At 50.2% G+C, this 22,532-nt stretch overlaps 2 protein-coding genes across 4 annotated transcripts in view; both read left to right on the top strand.

Moving 5' to 3' along the window:
* Plod1 (procollagen-lysine,2-oxoglutarate 5-dioxygenase 1) overlaps positions 1 to 6,867 on the top strand; it is a 29,936-nt gene extending 23,069 nt beyond the window's left edge. Inside the window, exons 16-19 of the mRNA XM_052717889.1 lie at positions 243 to 347; positions 1,527 to 1,673; positions 3,467 to 3,592; positions 6,038 to 6,867. Of these exons, the coding sequence (XP_052573849.1) occupies positions 243 to 347; positions 1,527 to 1,673; positions 3,467 to 3,592; positions 6,038 to 6,193 (534 nt within the window). The 3' untranslated portion in view covers positions 6,194 to 6,867. The remainder of the gene's footprint in view (positions 1 to 242; positions 348 to 1,526; positions 1,674 to 3,466; positions 3,593 to 6,037) is intronic.
* Positions 6,868 to 12,183: 5,316 nt separating this feature from the next.
* Mfn2 (mitofusin 2) overlaps positions 12,184 to 22,532 on the top strand; it is a 30,464-nt gene continuing 20,115 nt past the window's right edge. Inside the window, exons 1-4 of one of the 3 annotated variants that reach the window (XM_052716540.1) lie at positions 12,184 to 12,403; positions 13,531 to 13,670; positions 18,586 to 18,764; positions 22,245 to 22,380. In XM_052716540.1, coding sequence (XP_052572500.1) covers positions 18,590 to 18,764; positions 22,245 to 22,380 — 311 coding nt within the window. In that variant the 5' untranslated portion in view covers positions 12,184 to 12,403; positions 13,531 to 13,670; positions 18,586 to 18,589. Of the gene's footprint in view, positions 12,404 to 12,450; positions 12,611 to 12,808; positions 12,936 to 13,530; positions 13,671 to 18,585; positions 18,765 to 22,244; positions 22,381 to 22,532 lie in introns of those variants that run through there. The other 2 variants (XM_052716542.1, XM_052716541.1) reach the window with 2 other exon arrangements.

The raw sequence follows: 22,532 nt of genomic DNA, 5'->3' as shown, positions 1-22,532 counted from the left end.
TCTGTCCTGTCACTCACATCTGCAGTCCCTGCCCTAGGTGTACACTCTCCCGTGGCTGATGGTAGCTGTGGCTGTAACCTTGGCTGGAAAGTCTATCCGAGCTCTGTCCCTCTTCAGCCCCTCACTCAGTCTAACCAGCACCCACTGAGCCCTCCCTCCTCGGGGACACTCAGTGAGTTCCCCTGAGGCTTGGTGAGGGGCTGGGGGAGACTCACCAAGAGCTCCGTCTTCCCTCTTCCCAGCCTTGTCCGGATGTCTACTGGTTCCCCATCTTCACAGAGACGGCCTGTGATGAGCTGGTGGAGGAGATGGAGCACTATGGCCAGTGGTCTCTGGGTGATAACAAGGTAGTGCCATAGACGCCTGGGAGGCAGGGGGAGACTGCCTTCACCTCGGATGCCCTTCTAGGCTCCTCTGGTCACCTAGCCAGCCTGCCCAGGACTCTTTACTTTCGGGGTGCAAGCAGGCAAGAACACGAGGTTTAGAAACTGGGAGTGTTGGTCCCCAAGCAGACATTGCCAGTTGTGTGGCTTTGAGCTGCCTTACAGCGAGGCTCAGAGTTTTCCCTTCCGGCTTGGTGTTTGAATGCTTCAGCTCCCTGCCCCGGGCAAGCATGTGAAATGGGGAGACATGGGCCAATGGGAGACAAAGGGCATTGGGTACCAGGTCCAAGTTCTTTAGACATCTGATGCAAGTGGCATGACGAACATTTGTTCTCAGAAGGAGGAGTCCCTTGCCTACACACAACTTGGGAACTTTTGGCATTGCCTTTAAAGATGCACAAGTTCCTAGATCTGTGTGCCCCCAGTCGGCTGATCTCTGACCCTGCTGCGCTCCTGGTTACCTGCCTAACCTAGGTATTTTGATGTCTGGGCAGACAGGGACAGTCCATGGACCCTGAGCCTCAGTGAATAGTGGCCCTTCCCTCCCCACTCCCCCCTGTTTCTATGCCATTTCTAAGAGGCTTCAAACACCGTGTAACTCAGTGGCAGAGCACCTGCTTAATATTGCAGGATTCTGGGTTCGGTTCTCAGCACCAAGACAACTCCCAAAGCACCCGTTCATTGTCTCCTAGTTCCCTGAGGGCCAGGATCCAGGCATGCCTTATCCGGGTCCTCTGCTGGGGCCTCACAAAGCTGCAGTCTCGGGGTCTGCTGGAGTTGTTCTTTATCTATGGATTGGGGTCTCATTATTAGCTCATGATGTTGTTGGAGCAAGTCAGTTCCCTAAAGCTGGAGAACTTGGGACAGCTAGGTTCTCCAAGGCCAGCAGGCACCATGACTTGTCTGCCCAAGATTCTCCTTTAAAAGGCTCTGGGGATAGATCTGACTACCCAGGATAACCTTTCTGTTGATTAACGCCAAGTTGGGATTAGGACTTCAGTGACATCTGCAACCCCTTTCCTCTTTGTCATATAATGTCCCATCCTGTGCCAAGGTCAAGGGGAAGGAATGAGTCAGAGGCTGGGTATCTAGGCATGGGAGTCCAGGTGTCGTCTTAGATTCTCTCTCCGTGGTCTCTTCCAGGACAACCGTATCCAGGGCGGCTATGAAAACGTCCCCACTATTGACATCCACATGAACCAGATCACCTTTGAGCGGGAGTGGCACAAGTTCCTTGTGGAGTACATCGCCCCCATGACAGAGAAGCTCTACCCTGGCTACTACACCAGGGTGGGTCTGCCTGGAGGCAGCGGGTTGGGGGGATGGTGGGCACAGTTCCAGCTTTAGGGAGATGCTCGACGTTTTGGTCCCCACACTAGAGTAATATCTCCACACTGTCAGGTGAGGTACGGAGGGGAATGGTGTGTGTGTGTGTGTGTGTGTGTGTGTGTGTGTGTGTGTGTGTGTGTACACTAAGCCTCTGGGTGGGGCATTGAGAGGCACTTATGGGTCCACTGTGCTGTCCTAGGCTCTGACTGTGCCTCTTGTGAGTCATTCCTATGTTAGTTATTTGTTACTTTTTTTTTTTTTTAAATTTTTCGAGACAGGGTTTCTCTGTGTAGCCTGGAACTCACACTGTAGCTCAGGCTGGCCTCTAACTCACAGAGATCCACCTGCCTCTGCCTCCCGAGTGCTGGGGTTAAAGGCGTGTGCCCGGACACCACCGCCTGGCTTCAGAAATCGGTCTTTTGAGACAGGGTCTCTCTGTGTAGCGCAGGCTGGCCTTGGAACTTGAGATGCTCCTCCTTGCTTGGCCTCCCAAGAGCCGGGACTGCAGGTGTGAACCACCAGGCCTACATCCTGGCTCTCCTTTTTCCCTTTTTGTTTCGAGACAAGGTCCCACTGACTTGCTCAAGCTGACCTAGAACTCACTTTGTAGCGCAGGCAGGCCTAGGACTTTGGACCCTCCTGCCTCAGCTTCCCGAGTAACTTGGACTCTGGAGGTGCACCTCCTGGTTCGTTCAGCATTCTGTGCCTCTCTCTGTTTGTTTGTGAATTTATTCTTTTTAAAATGTATTTTTAAGCATGATGTAGCTGTGTATACTTGCGTATGGGTGCTTGAGGGTTCAAGAGAGGTGCTGGATCCTCTGGAACTGGAGTTACAGACCGCTGTGAGCCACCCTGTGGACACTGGGAACCAAACCTAGGTCCTCTGCAAGAGCATGAAGTGCTCTTGACCACTGAGCCGCCTCTCCAGCCCTGTGCTCTGTGTATTTAAACCTCGTCTTCCTTCTCCCACTAGGCCACCAGAGAAACCGTTCAGCTGGCCGCGGGCCCTTTCCATGCCCTACTGTCTCTCTGGTGGCATCATTGACAAGTCTGTCCTCATGCATGCCAAGCAAGCGCTCCACCAGTGAGCTCTACCTCCTCACCCCCTTTTCCTGGCCTTTCGAGGCAGGGTCTTTCTGAATAGCCTAGGTTTGGCTAGAACTTGCTGTGTAGACCCAGGCTGGCCTTGAACTTGAAGCAGTTCCCTTGCCTCACAGGCATGCCTGACTTTTTAACTTGATGCGTGTGAGTGTTTTGCCTGCATGTGTGTCTGTTTACCACAGTGTACAGTGCTTGAGGAGGACAGAAGAGGTTGTCAGGTTCCCTGGCACTGGACTGGCGTTACTGATGGTTGTGAGTCACCATGTGGGTGCTGGGAATCTAACCTGGGTCCTCTGGAAGAGCGCACCTTCTCTAGTGTAGCTGGGCTCATTCCCAGGGAAGCATTAGTCTATATAGTGGCCAGAAAGGGCAAACAGAGTTGGAGTCATTCCTGTCTCAATCTGACTCCTTTCCTTCCTCTCTCTTCCCATCTGCCTCCCTCCCTCCCTCCCTCCCTCCCTCCTTTCCTTACATTCTTCCTGGGACTCTTACGTGCCAGCTGCTGCCCCAGGCACTGGTATTAAGTAGCCCCACGCTCTGAGAGTGAACAGCATAGCAGAGTAGATGGGAGCTCACTGTACGCTCTACCTCTCCTTGGCCCTCCCAGCCTCTCTTGACAGATGTCGGCTTTCCTGTCCCCTGCCCTGTCACAGGCCCAGTTTGATCTCGCCTTCGTTGTGCGCTATAAGCCTGACGAGCAGCCTTCGTTAATGCCTCACCACGATGCCTCCACCTTCACCGTCAACATAGCCCTCAACAGGGTCGGGGAAGATTATGAGGTGAGCACAGGGCCTCGGGGCTCCGAGGCTGGAGAAGGGAGGAGCCAGGCTCCGGTGAGCAAAGGGCCCAGGGGCTTGGAGGAAAATGGTGCCAGGTGTGTGGGGAGAGCTTCCTGGGAGAGTGTGATCAAGGCACAGTTCGGCAGCGTAAGCGTCTTCACAGGAGCCGGAGCACAAACTCCAGGAGGTCTGGGCAGTGGTTCTGCACCCTGACTTCTTCCTCAGTAGCCCTGTGCCCTCTAACAGGTTTCTTGGCTTCTCTGTTTCCTTCTGTTTTCATTTGAGTTGTGAGAACAAGTGAGGGGACCCAGGTCATGGCTTATAAGAAACCCCAGTACATACTCAATGAGCGACAGCTACTGGTGAAGGAGTCTGGGGTTCTCCTTACGAGAAGGAAGAAGGCTTTTTTCGGGGGAGTGTGGGGACTGTTAGCCTTGGCGTAGGGCACAAACTTGTGGCTGGAAGAAAGAGCTATGGAAACCAAGAAGGCATCAAGGTCAAGAAAAGCCATTCTGAGGGCCTCAGCTAGGCCTCTGCACAGGGCCAGTTAGTGAGCTAGCTTGGGCCTGCATCCATTCCTTATGCAATTAAAAAAAAAATTTGACTTGAGAGAGAGCCTTACACTGTAGCTTTGGCTGGACTCAAACTCACAGAGATCTGCCTGACTCTGCCTCCTCAGTGCTGAGATTAAGGGCGTGCGCTATCAAGCCCAGCTACAACTATTTTTTTTTTAGTTCTTTTGGACTTACTTGGCCCTGGACTAGGCACTGTGAAGGACACCCATAAAAACTGGAGATGTGTGTGGCTCTGTGGGTAGCGTGATGGATTGCCTATCATGTACAAACCTCTGGGTTCATTCCCAAACTCCATAAAACCAGGCATGCTGGTGCACACCTGAATTTAGGAATGAGAGGCAAGAAGATCAGAATTCAAGGCTGTCCTCAGCTACCTAGCAAGTTTGAGACCAGCCTAGACTACATGAGAACTCCATCTTCCAATCCAAAACCAAAACAGCTATTGTTACAGGGAGCTCACCAGAGATGGCCAGTCAGACACAGTTTGTAGTTAATTGGGAGTCTTTATTCCAGCTGGTTGGGATTACACAAGTGTTCAGGGACCTGAGTGGTACCCCCAAGTGTCCAGAACATGGTTGTGTTTTGTTTTGAGACAGGGTTTCCCTGTGTGGCCCTGGCTGTCCTGGAACTAGCTCTGTAGACCAGGCTGGCCTCGAACTCACAGATCCACCTGTCTCTGCCTTCCATGTGCTACACCCTGCCCAGCATGAGAACTTGGGGTTTTTTTAAGGCAGAAGCCACATCCTGTCATCTCACGTGGCAGCTGTGACAGGGAGCTTCACAACGTAAGCAGTTTGAGAGTTGGGTAATTTTCCATGGGATTCTCCATCAAGGAGATCACATTCTAGTTATACCTGGAATGGCCTCAGCAAGAATATAAGCTGGAGGAGCCTCTGCACTGTTTTGCTCTGTCGAACTGTGATTTTCAAGAACTCAACAGTGGGAAGTTACGTGTGGTGTAGCGGCACTTGGGAGGCAGTGGCCGGAGCCTGGTCTATACAGCCTGGTCTATACAGCCTGGTCTATACAGCCTGGTCTATACAGTGAGCTTCAGGACGGCCAGGGCTATGCAGATACCCGTCTTTTACAAAGCCAAACGAAACAAGTTAACAGTGAAGCAGTATAGCCCTGAGCCATGAGTTCTCAACCAGGAGCAGTTTTGACCCCTGGGGAACATTAGCGATGCTTGAAGACATTCCGAAGTGTCAGACCGTGGTAGTTCCTGACATCTAGTATGACTAGAGGCCAGGATTACCCAGGACTGTCCCTGGCAACCAGGTGTCTGTACTTCTAGGAATGAGTAATTTGGTCATGAGCTAAAGGAACCCAGGGATTCTTGCTTACTAGGCAAGTGCTTTCCTGCTGAGCCATACTCCCAAGCAGTACTAAGCTATATGTATGAATGTATGTATGTATGTGTTTGCTTTTCAGACAAGGTCTCATGTATCTCTGATTGGCCTCAAACTTGCTATGAAGCTGAGGCTGGCACTGAACTCCTAATGCTTCGGCCTCCACCTTTTGAGTGCTGGGGTTACAGGCCCTGCCACACACCCGGCTAAACTAAACTCTGTGTGTACTCTTACTTATTTCTGTCAGCTGTCTCTAGACGCAGAACCTGAGGCTTGGGGCAATCATAAACTTGGTAAAGGGTCAAGGATGAAGGTGACCTTTGCTCGGGGCTGCCTGACTCCAAGGTCAGCCTCTGCTTCTCTTAGTGCCGTTCTCAGGCAGCTGATGACTATCACTCCACAAGGCATCCCCAGACCTCAGTGCCGATAGGCTCCTTGGCTGTGATAGAACAGAGGACAGGGAGCTATGGAGAAAGGGGTGTGAATGGGGAAAGAACTCACTGGTGTTTCCTCTCTCCCAGGGCGGAGGCTGCCGATTTCTTCGCTACAACTGCTCCGTGAGAGCCCCAAGGAAGGGCTGGGCCCTCCTGCACCCTGGGCGGCTCACACACTACCATGAAGGGCTTCCCACCACCAAGGGCACCCGCTATATTGCTGTGTCCTTCGTCGATCCCTAACTGGCCAGTGCCTGCTTCTGTTAGATTTTTCTCTTCATTGACAACTACTGCCCAGCAGCCCCCGGGACCTCTGGGTCCCAAGGAACCCAGTCCAACCTCCGATTCCTGAATTCCTGTTGCTCTTGAAGCTGCCAGTTGGAAAGATCGGGCGTAGACCAGAGATGGAGCGCCCCTCCAAGACTGGGGCTGCCCATGGTGCTCCCACCAGTCCCAGGAGACGGTGGTAATGTTCATATGCCTGGAGTTCCCGGCCCTCCTCCTTCCTCTGACTTTCTCTGGGGTCAGACTTCTGCTCGAGCTGCCTGGGAGACTGTAGAGTCAGAAGCTATGCCCAGAATACCTGTGGAAGATCTAGCCCCTAGGATTCTGTTTCAGGTTTTAGTGCCACCAAGATCTGGGCATACCTACCCCCAGCTCCAGCCCTGGACTTAGGACTGTTGAAGCCCTCCCTCCCCAGTCTGTGTCGCCGGAACTAACAGTTGTTCTCTATTGATACTGTGACTCAGAAATCCTCCCAGAGGGGCAGGAAAGACATCTGTGCCACAGCTTGGTTCTCTCCTGACCCTGCTTGGGGGTGGGGCATGATTTGTCCACACTGTACTGGGTCACCCTGTCCCAATGCCTCCGGAGACAGGGGCAGAGATGAGAGTTCTATTAAACGTTGTTCAAACCACTGTATGAGCGAAGCCTGGGGTGGGCCAGCGTGCACGTGACTGGCAGACATCCACAGGGAGGGTTGTAAGGGCCTCTGGCTGGTAGGTCAGACTGTCAGCAGACACTAGGACTCCCATCTCCCAAACCCAGTGCCGTGTGGCCTCCAGGGTGCATTAATGTATTCTAAAAGTCTCTACCAGGAACTGGATACTGGTTGGGCCATACTCTTTCAGTTGTCAAGACCTGCATTGCCTGTCATTGCCTCTATAGCCTTTGCTCACCCTTCTGCAGCTGAGACTATGATATCAAGAACAGAACTTTGGGTGGCCCCCACCATCCCCTGGGCACATTGGTTTGGTTTTAGGGCATTTGCTAATAAGATCTAACATCTAGCCAGGTGATGGTGGCACATGCCTTTAATCCCAGCATGGAAGGCAGAGGCAGGTGGATCTCTGTGAGTCTGAGGCCAGCCTGGTCTCCAGAGTGAGTTCCAGGACTGCCAGGACTGTTATAAAGAGAAACCCTGTCTTGAAAAAAAACCAAACCAAACCAAACAAAAAAACAACAACAACAAAAATCTAACATCTATGTAGCCCAGGCAGGACTCTAATTTAGGATCCTCCTGTTTGAACCCCAAGATCTGGGATTACAGGCATGCTACCACCACTCCCTGCTAAGAACTACCATCTAGCCATCTCTTACAGTAAGCTGGTGCAAGTCAGGCCCTCCTGGGTGAGGGCTATTTCTTCTTCACAGGTGGAGAAAGAGTCGTTGGCTCAGGAACATAGCAAGTGAGTGGTAGGAACAGGCCTTTGAGAATAGTCTCAGAGATTGAAGCAATCAAAACCTTGCCTGAGGGATTGGCATCAGTATTTGGAAGGCAGAAAAAGAACCATGTGTGCTTCCTTCTGGACTCTGTGAGAAACGTCAAACGTCACAATGGCCATAAGAACAAAACTGTGTAGAGCAGTAGGGAATGGCCAGCTAATATAAGCTGTTGCTTTAATTTATATGATTTTTGCCTCCTGGGAGACTTTAGCCATGTCTGAGACAATTTGGTTGTTACAACTGGGGAAGGAGGGTGCTACTGGCTTCTAGTAGACAGAGACTAGGAATGCACAGGGCAGCTCCTAACCACTATGGACAAAAAAGATTTATCCTAAAATGTCAGTAGTTCTGGAGAAGGCTTGTCAGCAGATGCCACTGAAGCTGGGGCTTAGTGTGAGGGGGAGGGAGGGACACAGTGTGGGGTCCCGGTGAGCCAAGTCCCCTGAGGCCTGGAGGATGCAGGTGGCTGGAGGAGGTGGGGAAGGCAGGTCAAACTGTAAAGGACTATTTCCCTAGGTGTCTTAGTCTTATTTTCTCATGGAGAAAGTGGGGGCAGGTTATTGTGGTTTTGAGATGGCGTCTCTATGTAGCCCAGGCTATCCTACCTTTGCCTCCCAAGTGCTAAGGTTTCAGGATTGACTTTTTGTCTCTTTTCTATTGCTATACTGTAACAGAGTACTACAGTCTGGGTAATTTGTAAACATGCAGGGGTATCCAAACTTTTGACATGATGCTGTCATCTACAAATGTGTTGAGCTGAATTCATCGCTGTCTTGGGACACATGTGACCCCTAGGCCACAGGTTGGCTATAACTGGGTTAGAAGTTTATATCTTTGGGTATGGTGGTGCACATGTATAATCCCAGCACTGGGAGGCAGAGGTGGAAGGATGGGAAGTTTCAGGCTAGCCTGGGCTACATAGAGACCACCCCATCTCAAAAAAACAATTAACAAACTAAATCAAAGCATAGAAGTCGCCGGGCGGTGGTGGCGCACGCCTTTAATCCCAGCACTCGGGAGGCAGAGCCAGGCGAATCTCTGTGATGTTTGAGGCCAGCCTGGTCTTCAAAGCGAGTTCCAGGAAAGGCGCAAAGCTACACAGAGAAACCCTGTCTCAAAAAAAAAAAAAAAAAAAAAAAAAACCATAGAAGTCTATGAGTTCTGCACCTCTGGGAGCTGCACCATGGTGGCGAACATCACATGGGCAGGCAGAGGGTACATGCTACCTCAGATTTCTCTTCCACTAAGGCCTCATGATCTCATCTAATTCTGTTTACTCCCCAGAAGCCCTCTCTCCAAATGCCATTAACGGGACTTTCTCAGAATTAAGTTTGCAACAAGTGAACATGGGTGGTGTCTTAGGTTTCTGTTGCTGTGATAAAACACCCTTACCAAAAACAACTTGGAGAGGAAAGGGTTTGTTTCAGGTTATAATTTTCAAGTCACACTCGGTCACTGAGGGATGTCAGGGCAGGAACCTGGAGGCAAGGATTAAGGCAGAGGCTGTGGAGGAGTGCGGCTTCCTGGCCCTGCAGACCAATCTTAGGGAGGTACTTTCTCAACTGAGATTTCCTCTGCTCAGGTGACTCTAGCTTGTGTCAAGTTAACAAAAAAAAAAATCTGACTAGCACAGAGAGCACATTCAAACGATAAGGAAGCTGAAAGGGGCTGGAACTCCACTTGGAAACAAGCAGTCCTTTGTGGACTGTGTAGACTGGAGCTGTGAGTCGGCTCATCCTCTAGTCACTCAGACAAACCCAGTGGCTTGAGTTCGATTCCCAGAACCTACCATGTAAAGGGTAGAGGAAAGAACTAACTCCACACATGTACCCCCGACATACATGGAGCTCTCATGCGTGCACACACACACACACACACACACACACACACACACACACACACACACACACTAAAAATTTAAAAAGAAAAGATTCTTTAGTTTTGTTCAAAGACTCCCCGTGTGATTACAGGCTGGCCTCTCACTTGTGATCTTCCTACCCCAGCATCCTGAGTGCTGGGATAATAGACATGTGTTGTTTGAATCTTAGATCGTCTTTTAATAAGAAACCCAGAGCCAGATATCAGGGTGAAAGCTGAAAGATCAGAGAAGCAGAACAGCCAGCCACTAGTTCTTAACCTCTACGAAATCCTCAGCCTAAAGAGAGTGAGTTCCTGTTTCCTCACGCCTTATATACCTTTCTCTGCCCAGATATCACTTCCTGGGATTAAAGGCATGTGCCACCACTGCCTGTCTCTGTTTCCAGTGTGGCCTTGAACTCACAGAGATCCAGATGGTGGATCTCCCAAGTGATAGGATTAAGGGTGTGTTCCACCACTGCCTGACCTCTGTGTCTAATCTAGTGGCTGGCTCTATCCTCTGATCCTCAGGCAAGTGTATCAGGGTACACAATATATCACCACAGACATGAATCACCATGCCCTGTCTAGGCTTGTTTTTAACTAATAGTGATTATTTTTCTAGTTACAAATGTAATTCACATCCACCATGGTAAAGTCAATCAGAATAGGAAAGAATGACATAAGGAAGGCCTCCTGCAGGTGGACCCCAGCTCTCCCTGGACCCATTGCTAGTGGCAGTCAGCAGTACTGGAGGAACTTAGTCATTGAGGGGTTAAAGGAAGGCCTCATGGTTTGGAGTTCTGGTTCAGAAAAGCCCAGATGAAGGGTAAAATTAGAAGTGTGGGAATGGGCTAATAAGTTCCTTCTGCTGTCTAGGATGGGATTAGGGCCTAGGCCAAAGCTTGCAGGGAGGTTACAGGACAGGAGGAATGGACGGGAGATATTTTAGGTGAGGTCTTCCTGGCCTCCATCTTGGGTTAAGATTCTGCTAAAGGGAAAGGAAATGGAGTCTACAATTCTGTGCTCAGAGAATTCCCTAGGGAGGCTGGGGATGATGGAGGAGGAGACACTCAGTGCAGCTAAGACTTGAGTGCGCACCAGACGCTAAGGCAAGGGCTGGGTTTGACCAGTCCAGAGTCAAACATTACAGAAAGGAGCTGCCCTGGGAGCAGTGACTACAGACCAGCTTCCCCTGACTCACCTCCCTGGAGACTCATAACTGGAGTGCCAACTTACCTCTAAAGCTGTTTGTGGCATGACTCTACCCCAGCTGTAGGGCAGAGCCAGTCAGTAGAAAACATAACATGAGAACTAGGTGTGGTGGTGATTGACTACAATCTTAGCCCTAGGGAAGTGGAGCAGGAAGTTCAAGGCTAGTTTGGACCACCTAGTGGCAGCCCTGCCTCAAAAAAAGAAAAACAAAAAAGCAATGTAGTACGCACCACAAATGCAGGCCACTTGGGTAACTTAAAATATTCAACGAGCCATATTATATGCTTTTAAGGATTTTGTTTGTTATTTTTAGTTAATGTGTATGAGTTCCTGCCTGCACTTATGAAAGTGCACCACACATGTCCCTGGTGCCCATGGAGGAGAGAAGAGGATGTCGGATCCCCTGCATTGTAGTTCCAGATGGTTGTGAGCTGACATGGGGGTGTCTGGTCCTCTGTAAAAGCCATCTCTTTGGGCTCCAGCCGAATTTCCTTATTGCGTGTGGGTGGATACACCAAGCCGTGGTGCATGTGTGGAGGTCAGAGGACAACTTTTCAGGAGTGGAGTTTTTTCCTTCCACCATGTGGGTTCCTGGTGATGGAACTGGAGTTGGCAGGCTTGGTAGCAGCCATCTTTACCCACTGAGCCATTTTAGGACCTCCACTATTGGCTATACTTTTAGAAGTAAAAAGAGATGTGAATTTAATTAAGATAATGTATTCATTTAGTCTAGTTTATCCAAAGCCTTAACAACATGCTATCAGTATAAAAATATGAATGAGGTAGTTTGCATTTTTTTCTTCATATTTAGCATTGGGGCATCTCTCAGTTTGCAGTAGCTGCATTTCAGGGCCTCGGTAGCCACAAGTGGCTGGTTGGTGATGTTACAGAACCCAGGCTTGGAGCCCTCCCAGTTTGGGGTTGTCGGTTGTATTCTAGTTCCTGGCACAAAATTAGGGGTCAGTGAGTGACATGTGAGGTCGGATAATCATGCCCTGAGTGTCCTAGAACTACTGTGAAAATTTAAAAAATTGTATGTTAGATACCCAGCTCAGTGACTGGTACCTAGTAGGTGCCTGATGCATAGTGGCTGCTGTTTTGACTGCCTCAAAGGCAACTGAAAGACAATTACTTCACTCTAACGGTCTGTTCCCTTTGAAGACGCTTCTCTCAGATTTTGAAATGCAAGTCTGGGTTTCAAACTTGGCAAGTGTTACAGGGTCAAGTTCTGAAGCAACAAATGAAAACGCACGCAGACCTCTAATCCGCACCCTTGTCGTCGTCCCCGCCTCTCTCCCCACCCCCAACCCCCATGCTTGACAGCTTGAGGCTCCGCCCTACCCCGCCCTGCCTGGCACCCATCTAAACTACAACTCCCATGATGCATTGGGAACCCCACCCAAAAGATTACGTCATCTGCATAGGACGCGGGACGGTTACCAGGCACGCGGAGACTTCCTTTAGAGCGCGGAGCCTCTGGACGCTGTCGCATAGGAGTGGTAGGGTTGAAGTAACTGAGCTCCTAAGCCATCAGCTCATCTGGGGTGCGGCGGGGCGAGTGACGAGCGCAGCCCCCTCCCCTCCCTCTTCTCTCGGTGTGGCGCCAGCTAGTGACGTCGTGGGTGTGATGGCCGCCTCGAGGCCGGGACGGTGAAGGTGAGAGGGCGAGCGCGCCGGGGTGGTGGAACCGGCAGGCCCCCGCCGGGAGAGTCCTGAGCCGTCCAGCTTTGGACGCTGGGACGCTGGGGCCCCTGGGGCTCGGGCTCAGGCTCGGGTCACACGGACGTTCCCCTGCTCCGGCCTCGCCGCCGTGCCCTCCTCGACTCTGAGCAGGGGGCGGGCCGCAGGACCCAGGGCTGGGAGGTGGGCTCCTCGAAGCTCCCGCACCCTGGTCTTCCCAGCCCTGTGGTCACATTCCTGACCCCTGACCCTTCCCCAGTTCTCATCCAATACTTTTCTGTTTTCTTTCTGCCAGCATGTTTTCAGGACCCAGTTCACTGCCTACCCCATTTATGGCGGAGGTCCTTTTACCTGTATGACTTCTCATTGCACCGTTAAGACCCTCGAGGGTTGGAGTTATTCTGATCCGTCACTGACCCTAGCACCTAGCACATTGAAGGCCTCAGAAAATACTGAAAAGGATAGCTGTTTGGATGCAGAAAGGCAAAAGTGCCATCCTTCGTCTCTTGTAATACTCCCCACCCTGTTTGCTTTCTCAGTCATCTCTCCCTCCTTTCAGAATTGTCCGCTTTTTGTCTCTTACGTTGGAAAACACAAGTGAGCTTTGGAGTCACAGCTCGTGCACCTTGGTTTTAGCTTGGCCACATGACTGCATACATCTAAGTATTCTAAGCCCAAGTTTATTCCATAGACCTGAGAATGGAAGGGGTTCCTTTTCAGCAGCTGGGATGCTGGCTTCCAGTCAGGTCTCCTTCTCTTTCTTTCCACACCCCTGCTAGTTGACCGTTTCCCCGTCCTCACGGCCAGGCCTTGTCCTGGTTCAGCTCCCTCTCTCTCCGCTGGATGTGCCTTTTCGGGAACCTCATTGACACTTGCGCTAGCACGTGGCTAAGAATGTGTTTGTGCATGCCTGTGTTTGTGTCCCTTGTCATCGTCTTCCCCTCCCCCTCCACACTTCCTCACCTGCTCCCGAAGTACCTCAGTGAGTAACTTCCCTCAGGGATGAGTTAGTTTGGCTTTAACACCTAATTAGACATGTTTTGCACATGTTTAGGTTCTTCTTCCTGGTTGCCTATTGACTGCTCCCTTTTGCTTTCCAAAAGTTGGGACAGGTGGAGTCAACACCATCAGTAGCCAACCTGGACCTGAGTCAGCACAGAAGAGACCTCAAGTTCTTTTCATCTTTTTGACTCCAACCATGTCCACGATGCCCACCCTGTGAAGGTCTCTTACCAGCTAAAAAGTAAGTGGAAGCTGTAGTTTGGAGCACCATGGATCTGCATTGAGAGCAAAAGAGTGTGTTCTGGGGGCTCTCGGGTGGCAAGTCTCTTGGATGGGACCCTAGAACACAGAGCTGATCGCTTCCAACTTCTGTTGGAAGAAGCTGTTTCTCCTTTCTGCTTCCATGGGATTTCACTAATTGACAGTTCAAAACATGGCCAGGATCTATCTCCTAAGGTCCCTGAAGAATCAGTCTCTTTCCCTTGTTCTTCCTCCCTGTGCTGGCTCTTCTCCGCCTCTGCTTGGCAGAGGTTGGCTCCTTATCATGGCTCTAAGAGTCTGCTCTGTCTGTTACCCTGTATACTCTTTTGTTTCAATTTCTCAGCTTCTCTTCTGTTCCAGTTGTGCAGCAGACCATCTCTGGACCCATTTTATTTTCTCTGCTAGGAGTTGCTGTACATAAAACTGGGTAAGGAGGTGATGTGGATTCAGGGCCACACCTGGCTCCAAATACCTTGCACTGAATTTCGTGCTGCTGTGCAAACACCTAATGCTCCTCCACTAATAGCCTGGGTCGAGGCAAAGCTTCTGATGGCCTTCAAGTGCTAATACTGGTTTCTGTCCCTAACTGGGTTTGTTTCCTGATCTTAAGTTAATATGCTGTAAATGTGCTCTTGCAACTTCTAGAGGTGGGAGAAGACTGTCAGATGAGTGAGCCTTTCCCTAAAGTGAGATCTAAGGAATTTTAAAATTCTAAGGAATTTTAAAGTCTGTTAGAAGTTTCTTCTCACCTTACCCCTCTTTTCTTTTGAGAAAAGCAGGGTCACATGAACAGGCTGGCCGTGATTAACTGAGGACCTTAAGCTCTCTCTTCTTGTTCTTTTGTCCAGATTTATTTATTTTGCATGCATGTGGGTCCCAGTGCCCATGTGGAGGTCAGAGGACAGCTTGTGGGAATTTGTTCCCTCCACCATGTGGGGTCAGAGGATTGGATTTAGGTCGTTAGGTGTGGCAGCAAGAACTTTTATCAATGGCTGAGCCATCTCTCCTTCCCAGCCTCAATCTGGTGATTCTCCTGCCTCCACCTCCCAAGTGCTAGGAATGCACTTGTGCACCACCAGGCTGTTAAGAAGTGTCTTCCTGCTGGCCGGTGGTGGCGCACGCCTTTAATCCCAGCACTCAGGAGGCAGAAGCAGGCGGATCTCTGAGTTCAAGACCAGCCTGGTCTACAGAGAGAGTTCTAGGACAGCCAGGGCTACACAGAGAAACCCTGTCTTGAAAAACAAAAAACTAGGGCTGGAGAGATAGCTCAGGGGTTAAGAGCACAGGCTGCTCTTCCAGAGGTCCTGAGTTCAATTCCCAGCACCTACATGGTGGCTCACAACCATCTATAACTGTAGTCTCAAGAGATCCAATGCCCCCTTTCTAGTGTGCAGATGTACATGCAGACAAAGCATCTCTATACATAGAATATATAAATAAATAAATCTTGAAAAAAAAGCCATTAAAAAAAGTATCATCATTGAATAAATTGCTCAGTGCCAATCAGTTGCAGTGACACTGTGTTTAAGTCTGCCTTCCTTCCCAGGTCTCTGCCACATTCGTGTGCACAGAAATGATTTGGCTGTACTAGTGTTTCACACATTGATGTCCATGTGGAACTTTTTTTGCATGGACCTTTGGGTACTAGAGTTCTGGAGATCAGTCTTTGGGAAATACTGCTGTTAGTGCTCCAAAATCCGAAGCACTTTGAGGATGTCACAGAAACTCAGGGTGTGCCATTTAGCATAGCTAAATTCGTGTAACTGATGTTGAACCAGACCTCTGGCCCAGTTGTACTTAGGGGACAGGCCCCACATGCCTGCAGTGAGCCCTGTGGTAAGGTGAGGCCTATCAGGGCTTTCCAGAAGAGGGACAGGAACTCAGCATCGTCCCACTACCTCACTGACAGGAAAAGCCCCAGATAGCAGGGGTTCTTTGGGGGCTTTTGTGTATATATTTACAAATTTAGTCCTTTTGTGCACATGGATATGTGCAGTTTGCTCTTTGGATTAGATTTCAGAATGTGAAAAATTTGTTCATCTCTCTTGACTGGCTGAGCTCCAAATACTTAGCTAGAAACTGCTTTTCAGGAAAAAGTGGATTTGGGTATTTAGGGGTGGAAGGTTTTAGGCTGTTTCCCTCAGTGGTATTCACTGACACAGCCTGTACCGTTCACAGTTGTGGATGAGGAAGGTGGGATGGGGACCATGCCATGCTGTCAAAGCCTGGCTTTCGAGAGGCTCAGTACCTAGGTAGAGAAAGTGATTTTAAAAGCAGTTCAAACGAAAAATCTGGTAAGGTTGTGTCCCCTGCGTGTGGGTGACTTTGAGCTATGTCTAGGAGGAAAGTAAGAGTATGCAAAATGAATGGAAAAGGACAGTGGTTTCTAGACAGAAAGCAAGGTCAAATGCAGACACTGTGCCTGGGAAATTAGCAGAGCCAGAGAAATTCAAGCTTGGAGCCAGCTGTGGTAGGTTTCTGCAGGGCTAGCACGCATAGCTGCAGGTGTGAGATCAGGGCAGCTCCTGACCACCTGAACACCCAGCAGGCCTTTAACCTCCAGCCACTTGGCTTTACTAGTGTGCATGCCCTTGAGTCTTGCATTTACTGAACACTAACAGCTCTTGGTTTATATGGTTTGGGCTTGAAGACAATGGCCTGCACCTTGGAAGCACCCACTTCTAAAAGCCCAGTGGCTATCAAGGAACAGCAAGTCACTTGTGGGCTGGGCACTGCTTATCTTTTCCAGCTGACCTGTTTACTCCATTTCCATGGCAGCGGGTGGGGGAGTACAGGATGTGTTGGTAGGGTTACTCACCAACATTGCGCCCAGCATCCTAGGCTGGATTGCTGGGTGGCCATGGGGAGAGTCTTGTGATCTGGCTGTAGTTTATTACTGTTGGAGACCATGAGGTGTGTATCTACCTTTGAGCCCTGACTGTGCTGAGCCTGCTGCCCGTGTCATTATCTGTAGTCATCTTACAATTCATACCATATCTTATTTGTTGAATATGAGAAACCAGGGTTCCAACGTGAAATGACTGGCGTGCATTTATGCAGGAAGAACCCAGGGACTCTGCTGTTGATTTCAAAATCTCTGTCTTGTGCAACCTTACCCCATCCTACACTCTTTTTTCCTCCCCTTTCCCTTTCTTGTTCTCGTGTTCCCGCCCACCCCATGACTTCAAGGCACTCTTCCTTTGCTTTGTTGAGTTGTTTTATTTCTAGTGCCCATTCTCTGAGCTCTGTTGTCTTTCCTAGTTGAGAAAGCCTGTCTGTCTCAGAAGCTGGGTGTGGTGGTGCCCTCCCATAATTGTAGCACTTGAGAGATAGAGCAGGAGAATGAGAAGTTCAAGACCTCCATGAGAACCTATCTCACCACCACCACCACCGCCATCACAATGACTACCACTACCACCAACACCAGTACCACCACCACAACCCCCACCATCACTACCATCACCACCACTACCACCATCACCACCACCACACACCCTGAAGAAAGAAGGGGGAAGGTGGAAACGGCAGTGTGCTCCCTTCCTTCCCCTGGGCCCTACAGAATCTGTCACATGCAGACAGGTTTGTTGATTTGAGCTACACAGGTTCGTCCCCATCTCTGGACCTGTCTTTTTGCCCACGTTGAAGGTGGCCTTTCTCAAAGATCCGCTTGTAGCACTCAGGCTTCTTGTGCCTTTTTCTGGCTGTTCTTCCTGCTAAGGACCTTGTGTTGTTGCAGCTGTTGACACCATTGTTGGGTTATCTTGTGTGCACACTCATGAACAAGGGCTGTTGGGGTGGAGGCTTGATGGCAGGCACCATGGGTAGGGTGGCCATGCACAGAGTGACAGGACGAGACCCACACAGCTGCACACAGCTGCACGTTTCCCTCATCCTGGGAGGGCCTTTCCCTTCCATGTCCCAGGATCTGCGGGCTTTGCTGGTGAAATAACTCTCTCCATGGTTGGAACTCTAAGTAGGACCTTCCAGGGCTCCACTTGGGGGCCAACAACACCTGGGAGACACTGGTGTATGCTTTGACCTTTGATCAAGGATCTCTAGGACTCTGGAGTTAAGTGTCGTGGCTTCTGTGGAGATGTGTGAAACTGAAAAAAAGAGGAGCAAGATAGACTAGCAGAGAGCAAAATGCCCAGGGTTTTACCTTTCATTTCCAAGTAGGCTTCTGTCATATGCTATCATAGGAGAAACTGGCAGTCTGTCGTTGTCATTTATTTGTTTATTTGAGACAGGATCTCTGTAGCCCAGACTGACCTTAAACTCACTGTGCAGTCATAGCCGGCCTTGAACTCCTGATCTTGGCTCCAGCTCCCAAGTGTTAGAAGTAGATCTCTGTCACTTGAAGATCACTTGTCTTTGTCTCTACTCTGTAAGTAAGCACACTAACAAGCCCCATTAGGAATGAGGACCACTGTGTTCCTGGACCGTAAAGTAGCCCTGGAAGGGTGTGGGTAACCCTGACCTTGAGTGCACTCTGCTTTCACTGTCTGATGCTCTTTCAGGGTGATGGTGTTGAGGAGATAGGTCCAGTTTCGACCACTTTTCCACCTGAGGATTCCTGTGTGTGTGATTGTGTCATCCCAAGATTCCTCCCCTCTCTGAGTCAGTGTTGAACAGGCAAGGCGAGGGTTGCCAGCACCAAGCCTGAGCTCGGGGCTCTGCAACCAGGCATTTGTGAATCCACACAGTGTGACACGAAGATGGGCTCAAGTGAACTGAGAACGCCCTTCCTGCTAAAGGTGTTGGGACCTTGCTTCCCTTGAGAGAGTCTGGAGTACCCCATGTTCTTGGTGGTCCCGGCTCTCTTCCCACCTCTGTACCCCAGCAGCCTGGCCAAACACGAGTGTGCCTGTGTTCATACAGTCTTGGTTCTCTCGCAGCGAGATGTCCCTGCTCTTCTCTCGATGCAACTCCATCGTCACCGTCAAGAAGGATAAGCGACACATGGCTGAGGTGAATGCTTCCCCACTCAAGCACTTCGTTACTGCCAAGAAAAAGATCAATGGCATTTTTGAGCAGCTGGGGGCCTACATCCAAGAGAGTGCCAGCTTCCTTGAAGGTGAGTTGGGCCCCTTCTCAGCCAAGCCCTGTGAGAAATTCGAGTAGCAGGATATGGGGGTCCCAAGTGGGCCTGCTTTAGGGAAACTCAAGCCCAGGTGTCTCATTGCCTTCACTCACCTGTGCTCTGCTTGGAGCCCTGTGGATCCTGAGTACCAGGAGCCAGGAAGATCAGGTGTGAACTGCTAAGTTAGGATTCCACAGAAACGTGTGAAGGCGATTGGTTTTGTTTTTTTGTTTTTTTCAAGACAGGGTTTCTGTGTAGCCCTGGCTGTTTTGGAACTTGATCTGTAGACCAGGCTGGCCTCAAACTCAGAGATCCACCTGCCTCTGCCTCATGAGAGCTGGGGTTAAAGGCATGTGCCACCATGTCCTCTCAGGGATAGGTGAATCTTATCCTCATCAAAAAGGCAAGCAGGCAGGAGGAGTGGTGTGGTGATTGCTCTGTTGGTGAAGCCTGGCTTACACAAAGCCTATGTTCCGTCCCCATCACATGCAGAGGTGTGTGGTGCATGCCTATAATCCCAGCCCTGGAGTTGCAGTGGGAGGAACAAGAGTTGAACGTCTTGGCTGCTGATGAGTTTGAGATCATCTTGAGCTTTGTGAAACCTTGTCTCCTAAAACTAATCTAACAGAAAACTAAAAGGCAAGTAGACTAAAGTTTGAGAGTTAGTGATGCCTTAGTATCAGAGTGACTAGCTTTTCCCAGGTGTCTCTCATGCCACAACCTATGTGTTTTATTTGGCCTAGTTCTGGCTGCCATAGCACCAAACCCTGTTTGTTGGATGTTGATTATTCCAGACAGGGTGCTCTGGCTGGTATTTTTAGATTGGCAATAGAAGTGCACGCAGGAAACTCATGTCACTGTGGATTTTCTCCAGTTACTAATTTGAGCACAGCCTCTGTCGGTGGAGGACTACTTCCCAGCACCCCTCTCTGTCTGCGGGCAGTTCCAGCCACTAGCTATCAGGCTCCCTTAAAGGGTGTCTGGCTATAGGTTTGGAGCTTGTCTGTGGAGACTCAGGTGCTGAGTCTTCTCTGTCTCTGGTTTCCTTTGTATGAAAGGGGGGTTCATGTGAGACTCAGAATCTTCAGGTTTACCTGCAGAACCTGGCAGACCCAGTGGTGCAAGGGTCCACCCCTAGCTCAGGTGGACCATCTCTCCAGCCTGCTCATTGTCTCACATGGGCAAGCCGGTACATGAGGCCCCTTTAAAGAAAAGGATCATGTCCAGATTGCTAACCTACCTGTGCCCTGCCCTGGGCATGGGCTTAAGGAAAGAATAATGTCCCCTGGGTAATTGAATGTTTGATTGAGGCTGAAATGAGTGCAGGTCACGACCTGTTTATTTAGCAGTAGCTCTGCTCTGTCTTCCCTGAGCTGGGCCTAGGTATGCAGAGATGATGAGCAGGCTGCTGCCTTCCCAGAGCCCGACTGACCTCTATGCTCTGAGTCATTCACTCACATGATATTGTGGACAGGCAGGTGTTTCGGGAAGGTGTCCTGTCTCAGTTCTTTGATGTGTCTTTTTGTGAAAAATATGAGGCCCTTGTTTATTGACCACATGGAAGGAAAGAGGCTGAGTGTTGGAGCTGTGTTTGAGATTGCCCCGGTCAGGGGAGAGGAGGCTTCCTACCCAGGCAAATAATGAGAGCTAGTCAGCCTGCAGGCGCTTGTTGTTCGGTGGAGCCATGTGCCTGAGAGCCAGCTTCCTCCTGTGAAGCATTGCAAAGGTCATGCCCATGTGCCCATATAAGGGAGGAATGTTGATGCATCTGGGGTGGGGTGACTGCTGGATGGGAGCATGTTGGCTGGGTCACTTCCTTTCATGGCACTAGTTAGAGGGAAAACTCACTAGGTAGTCTCTGACATGCCACTTGTCATACTCCAGATGCTTTGGGAGTGTTCTTGGGACGGGGACTGCCAGCCTGGTAATTTGCAAGTTTGCTGCAGGCCCAAACACCCATCTGCTTGTCAGATAGCTGAAGCACTTATCGGTGGAAGGGTGAGGCTGGATCTTGCTCAGTTCATCTTCTGTAGTGATTCCCCCCCCCCCGCATCTGCCTGTCAAGGGCACTGGAGAAAAGCAACACAGTCCTCTAAGCATCCATCCACTCCAGTGATGTGGCACCTGCTGGTCCAACCATCGTATGGTAACATGGTAGATAATGCAGACAGGTGTGCTGACCAGTTACATCGGGGAGAAGTACAGCATGCTATGAATGTACAGACAGGGATCTGCGCAGGCGGCAGTGTGCCAGCCAGGGAAGGCTTCCTGGGCCTGTGCTGGCCATGCTAGACCTGAGGCCAAGTGGAAATGAGCCACATTACTTCACAGCAGTGTGTCTGGTCTTTAGAGCATCAAGTGAATTGGGGTAGATAGTTGCAAGCAAGGCCTAGAGGGAGAGGAGGCTGGTGAGTTTGGGGAGAGGGTGTGGTAGAGTTAAAAGTGGGGGCTGGCAATGGTGGCTCACACCTTTAATCCCAGCACTCAGGAGGCAGAGGCAGGCAGATCTCTCTGAGTTCGAGGCCAGCCTGGTCTACAGAGCGAGATCCAGGACAGGCACCAAAACTACACAGAGAAACCCTGTCTCAAAAAGCAAAAAAAAAACCCAAAAAACCAACAAAATGACTATAGCAGTGCCTGGTATTCGAGAACTTTGTAAGCATTTGTCAATACAAAATGGGAGCGATGGGGCTGGAGAGATGACTCAGTAGTTAAGAGCACTGGCTGTTCTTGCACTGGACTCAAGTTCTGTTCCCAGCACTGAGTGGTGGTTCACAACCATCAGTAACTGGTTCTAGGGAATCTGATGCTCTGTCTAACCTCCAGGGCATCAGGCACAGGTATAGTGCACATAGATACATGAAGGCAAAACTCTGATAAACATGAAAATAAATAAAATCTGAAAAGAAAGAAAATGAGAGCTGTCAGGATGACTCAGCAGGTAAAGGCACTTGCTGAGCGAGCCTAGTGACCTGAATGAGACCCTCGGTCCCAGGTGGAGGTGGGAGGAGAGGACTGACTCCAGAAAGTTGTCCTCTGACCTCACATGTACATAAACTCCCTCCATTATGTGCTTGTACACACACACACACACACACACACACACACACACACACATGCACTTTTCTTTTTTAAAGAAAAAAACACTGAAGTAAAGAGTCAGTGTTGAGGTGCTCACCCAGTACTTTGCATTTGAATTCATTTCATTTTTAGACACTTTGGGAAGTAGATGCTGCTGTTCTTATGAAAGAAGATGCAGCATGGGGGAATCCTGTCACTCTTGCTTCCCAGTCTGTTTATAGCTGCCACACAGTAGGACCACAGTAGGGAGTCTGGGACTTGAACCTGGTGGCAGAGCAGGGAGTCAGCAGAGGTGCTCTTGTGTTGGAGAAGGAGGCCTCCGAACGAACGAGGGAGGTCGTCACTCTGGAGCTCCTCCAACCACACATTGACACACTGTCATCCTCCTCCCAGACACCCACAGGAATGCAGAACTGGATCCAGTCACTACAGAAGAGCAGGTCCTGGACGTCAAAGGGTACCTGTCCAAAGTCAGGGGAATCAGCGAGGTACTGGCCAGGCGGCACATGAAGGTGGCTTTTTTTGGCCGGTGAGTACTTCAAAGCCCTCCTGCTTCTCTTTTCCTAGCCAGGGTGTGGGGCTGGATACAGGTGAGGAAGGAGGTCCTCACCACTGGGAGCAGTGGCGTGCTCCTTTTGACTGATTTTTTTAAAAAGGGAACACTGCTTTTTTTAATTACAT

This window comes from Peromyscus californicus, unplaced genomic scaffold, assembly GCF_007827085.1.
Source record: "Peromyscus californicus insignis strain IS unplaced genomic scaffold, ASM782708v3 Scaffold_5__1_contigs__length_169319896, whole genome shotgun sequence".
Classification (NCBI taxonomy): Eukaryota; Metazoa; Chordata; class Mammalia; order Rodentia; family Cricetidae; genus Peromyscus; species Peromyscus californicus.
Note: the sequence above shows the minus strand (reverse complement) of the source record. Positions and strands in the feature narration are given on the sequence as shown.